This window comes from Parasteatoda tepidariorum, chromosome 2 (assembly GCF_982258835.1).
Source record: "Parasteatoda tepidariorum strain Cologne lab strain chromosome 2, Ptep-v5.0, whole genome shotgun sequence".
NCBI classification, from domain to species: domain Eukaryota; kingdom Metazoa; phylum Arthropoda; class Arachnida; order Araneae; family Theridiidae; genus Parasteatoda; species Parasteatoda tepidariorum.
Genome location: NC_141756.1, coordinates 101,383,442 through 101,388,862, shown reverse-complemented (window position 1 = coordinate 101,388,862; position 5,421 = coordinate 101,383,442). Strand labels below are relative to the sequence as shown.

General features: G+C 27.6%; 1 protein-coding gene across 1 annotated transcript; it reads left to right on the top strand.

The window, feature by feature from the left end:
• Positions 1 to 1,569: 1,569 nt before the first annotated feature.
• Positions 1,570 to 4,776, top strand: LOC147815953 (uncharacterized). The gene is made up of 2 exons (XM_087157888.1): positions 1,570 to 1,791; positions 2,178 to 4,776. The coding sequence occupies exon 2, from the start codon at positions 2,178 to 2,180 to the stop codon at positions 4,314 to 4,316; it is 2,139 nt and encodes a 712-aa protein (XP_087014014.1). The 5' UTR covers positions 1,570 to 1,791; the 3' UTR covers positions 4,317 to 4,776.
• The last annotated feature ends 645 nt before the right edge of the window (positions 4,777 to 5,421 follow it).

Sequence of the window (5,421 nt, the reverse complement as noted above, 5' to 3'; positions counted from 1 at the left end):
TAGTTTATTTCAAAATTGGCGAGTCACACTTCCCTAGTTTCCCTTGTAAGTGCTAATTTGCTTGTTGAATGAAAATTTTATTTATCTCTCATGTGGTTTTCTAATTTTGGATGAAGAATGGGTCTGTCACGTGATCAAATTTAGACAGTAAAATAGTCCTTTAAGAAGGTTTCATTTCTGTGTTTCGTTTAACTTTGATCGGGAGTTTTTATTACATTTTTTATAATGCCTTTCACATTATCCAAATATGGTTTAATTGCCTCAAGTCTAACGTTCTTCTACTCATGGAGATGATTCGGAATTAATTAAATTTGAATTTCATTTTTATAGCTACATGATTTTGATTAATTGTGCTGCAATTTTAAATTTTGGGCGTGTAATTAACTCCCAGACAGCTTGCCATTCTAGAAGAGTGACTTATATCGAAGATAATTTCAGTCGATTTATTTCAATAATTTCTCAATTAGTGTCAATTTTAATAACTTGTGTTATTGGTCATTTTTGATTTGTTTTGAATATCCTTAAATTATTGGACAAGAATGTCAACGTAATTAATATTGTGCCTGGTGAATAGCACCCCAGAAGATTATTATTCGTATTGATTATTGTGTTGAATAAGAAATAATTCGGCGAATTCCTGTTAATAAACCTAATGATTTTTTCTTGTGAATTGTAATTTTGGTTGTAAAAATGCATCCTATGAAATGAGCAAACGTAAAATAGTTCTTTAAAATTGAAAAAACAAATATGTTATTTGTATTCAAATTTAATAGATTTTCAGTACTTTTTTAGTTCATTCTCAATTTCTGGAATAATGTTAAATTGTATTAAAATTTATTAAACATTTATTTTAAGAAAATAACGATCTTTTTTATCTTCATTAAATGAAATTTTTTTTAGTAAAATTTTGCACCTCCAACATGGACATCCCCTATTATATTTATCTTTCGAACTAATTGCCTATTATTTGTTTAATTGCTTATTATATGTTTAATTGCTTATTATTTGTTTAATTGCTTATTATTTGTTTAATTGCTTATTACTTGCTTAATTGCTTATTATATGCTTAATTGCTTATTATTTGTTTAATTGCTTATTACTTGTTTGATTGCTTATTACTTGTTTAATTGCTTATTATATGTTTAATTGCTTATTATTTGTTTGATTGCTTATTACTTGTGTTTAATTGCTTATTATATGTTTAATTGCTTATTATTTATTTAATTGCTTATTATATGTTTAATTGCTTATTATTTGTTTGATTGCTTATTACTTGCTTAATTGCTTATTATTTGTTTAATTGCTTATTATTTGTTTAATTGCTTATTATATGTTTAATTGCTTATTATTTGTTTGATTGCTTATTACTTGTTTAATTGCTTATTATTTTTTCAATTGCTTATTATATGTTTAATTGCTTATTACTTGTTTAATTGCTTATTATTTGTTTAATTGCTTATTATTTCTTAATTACATACATAGTACTCAATTTTATCAGTGTAACAAACTATATCGGAAAGTCTACATTGCATGTACTTAGATAGTCCCAGGATAGAAATGTATACATAAGGCTAATTCCATGTAACTATAACCCTTACTACCATTTTATAAATATTTTTTTTCAAGGTTTTGATCTTATTTTAGCAAAAGTACAATAATCAAACTTTAAGAATTTCATATTATCAAACATTTTACAATTGATGTGATGGCAACACTATGCTCCAAAACTTTATGTTTTATCAAGTAGCTTAGAACAGTGATTAGGCCTAGTTTTGGAACAAATTTTTAAAAGTAAGTGTACACTTTTCTTATATTCTATTTATGTTATATTTTAAAGTAACAAACATATTTTCTCAAAATAACTTTATTAAAGCTTAGAATATTTTGAAACTATGATTTCATTTAAGTTTAAATTAACAAATTTTGTGGTAGTGTCAGTCACAGAAAAATGGTATTTTTCTTTTTATCTTCAATTTAATATAGATTTTCAGTTTAAATTACATCTAGTTTCTGACTTTAAAGAATAATATGTCTTATAATATGGATAGAATAAAAATCTATGCAGGAATTTATATATTTTTGAAGGATTTTAAAATGTAGTGTCAGTCACACACATATTATCTATTTAATTATAGTCTTAAAACAAATTTATTTATCAATTAAATATTTCATTTTAGATGGGTAAAACAGCTGCTGAAAGAAAAAAGGAACAAATAGAAAGATTAAAGGCTAGTGGAAAATATGAAAATTTTAAAGAAAGGGAGAAAAACAAACTAAGAGAACGGCGCATCCGGAAGAAGAAACAAATGACTATCGAAGAAAAAGAAGCTTTAAAAGCAAAGAAAAGAAAGGAAATGAAGAAATATAGAGCAAAAAAAGCTCTTAAATTATTAAAAACTAATGAAGCAGTGGGTTCTGAATCAAGTTCACCATCAAAAGCTTTTCAGAGTCCACAGTCCTTTGGCAAAGCTGTTTCGAAAGTAAAGAAAAACTTACCCAACAGTCCAAACAAATGTAAGGCAGTCATTAAAAAGTTAGCACAGCAAATTGTGCCAAATATTGTGCAAGCACCTTTGCCAAAGTCGAGAATTTCAAAAATTGATGTAAAACTTGAAGAACAAGTGAAAGCATTTTATGAAAAAGATAGCATAAGCTACCAAGCCCCTGGTACTAAGGACTTTGTTATTGTTAGAGATTTTGAAGGTAAAAAAACAAAAGTGCAGAAAAAATATTTATGTACGACTCTTGGAGAAGCTCATGAAATGTTTAAAAATGATAATCCAGGTATCAAAATTGGTCGCTCCAAATTTAGTGAATTACGCCCTTCTCACATTTGTCTTAGGCATGAAACTCCAGCTAATTTATGCTTATGCATTTATCATGAAAATGTTCGACTTTTGCTTGAAGGAATAAGTTTTTTTCCAAATAGTACATCTGATTTTATTAAAATTGTTATTTGCGCTAATCCAACAGAACAATGTTACTATCAAACATGTAATAGCTGTGAAAATTTAAAAAATCTTCAAATTGTAGTTGAAAATTCAGAAAAAAATCTTGATGAAGACATTAAGCTATTTCAATGGATGAAAGATGAAAATAATGCTCTTGCAAAGCAAAAAATCTGTTTATCAATCAATGAGGCATTCGAAAAATTAAAAGGAAAACTTCCTCAATTTCTGCAACATGCTTTTATAAAGCAACAGCAAGAAATTTTTTTTGAAAGCTTCAAAAGCAATATGCAACCAAATGTGTTGCTCCTACATTTTGACTTTAGTGAAAACTACAGTTTTTTCTCACAAGATGAGATTCAGTCGGCTCATTGGGTCTCTAAATCTTGTACGATTTATACTGCCATGGCCTATTTTATTTATGAGAATAATTTAAAGTTCGTACCTATTGTGGTGATATCGGATTACCTACACCATGATAAATATGCTGTTGCCATTTTTAATAATGCAATTATTAAAAAAATTAAAGATGATTTTTCTGAACTGTCAATTTCAAAAATTATTTACAAATCCGATGGAACTGCGCAACATTTTAAGCAGAAGTATTCCATTTGTTTAGCAATGCTGCAATCAAATGATATTGAATGGCATTTTACCGCAACAGGCCATGGTAAAGGGCCAATAGATGGTGTAGGTGGAACCCTTAAGCGCAGAGTTCGAGAAGCCACCCTATCAAGAAAAATTAATATAAGCAGCGCTGAAGAATTCTCAAAATCAGCAGAACAAATATGTAAGAATATAACTATATTATATATTCCAGAGTCCAAAATTCAAGCAGGAAAAAATCACCTAGATCAACTATGTTGTCCAACAGGAAGTGAAATATTCGCAATTCCTGATACAAGAAAATTTCACTCTTTTATAAAAATTGATGATTACATCTTAAAGGCATCCAACGTAAGTTTAAATCCTAAACAATATATTAAATTTAACATGAAAACGGGTGAAAGTGAAAATGAAGAAAGAAAAATGAGTGAAAATGACAAAAAGAAAATAGGTGTAGAAATGTGCGAGAAAGATTCCCCAGTTGAAATACACAAGACAAAAATAGGCAATTGGATACTTGTTCCATTTTCTGGAAAATGTAAATTGAAGCATTTTGCTGGTCAGGTACTAGATAAAGAAAAAAATTTAATTAAAGTGAAATTTTTGCAAAAAAAAGGAAACTGTTTCATTTGGCCACTTAAGGAAGATATATCATATATAAATCTTGAAACGAACACAAGAATATTGCCTGAACCAAATTTTGATCGCAGAGGCTGTTTAACTTTCAATAATTTTGATTTTTCAAGCTTTATAATTGGTTGATTTGTTAATTTTTTTCATTAGCTTGTGAAAAAAATGATAATGTAGTGTCTGTCACAATCTACGTGTAGTGTCAGTCACAAAGAAAAAGTGAAATTAAAAATAAAGAAAAAAATCTTAAACAATTTTGCAATTTATTTTCATTGAATACAAATACTTTAATAAAATTATGTCTGAGAAATGATTTGCTTTCATAGTTTAATCAGAAGAAATTTGAGTTTAAAAATTTGTCCAAAAACTGGCTTCCATTCTTGTAGTGTCAGTCACACTTACTCAAATATTGTTATAATTAATAAAATTAGGTCCCTAACAATACTTTTTTGTGTTCTAAAATTTATTTGCATTTTTAGAAAAATATTGATAAAAAAATAAAATTTTTAGCTGTAAAAATATTTCTTTAATGTATCTTTTCATTTGTGAAAAATTGTCTGATGTAGTGTCTGTCACACGTGGAAATAGCCATAAGTATGTGTCAAACGAAGTACTTTTTATAAATAAAAACTCTCGCTACTTTTGAAAAACAAAATTTTTTATATTGACTTGTGTATAATCTTTAGCCTAAAAGGATTTATGGGAGAATGTCTCACTTATTTATATAGCAATATCAGTCGCGTAAACAAGTACAAATTTGTACTTTTTGTACATAAGACCCTTATAGCTTTTAAACTATTGGTTCTATCGATTAGCCTCTTTTAATTCTGTGTGGAAAAAAACATCCAAAAATCTGCACCACTTTCTTGCATAGAATTCCCTACTTCCCCTAAAACTACCACAGAAGGGGGAGGGGATTCAACTTCCTCAATGCAATTTCGTTATTTATTAAATAACCAATTAATATTTTTTATTTCCTTCCATGGAAGGAAATGTTTTCCACTAAACATAACTTTTAAATTCAAAATGTAACTTTTATAATTTTTTAACGTTCAAATTTTCAAGATACTTACAACCCTAATAACCTAGTCAAAATAGAATTAAGTTTCGGAAAATTTGTGGAAATTGTTTGAATAATTTTTTTTTTAATTATCTAATTGAAGGGATTCCAATGTTTGTCCTTCCCTAATTATTTGAGCTTATGATATTACAAAATGCTGAGCTTTTTATGCTCTTT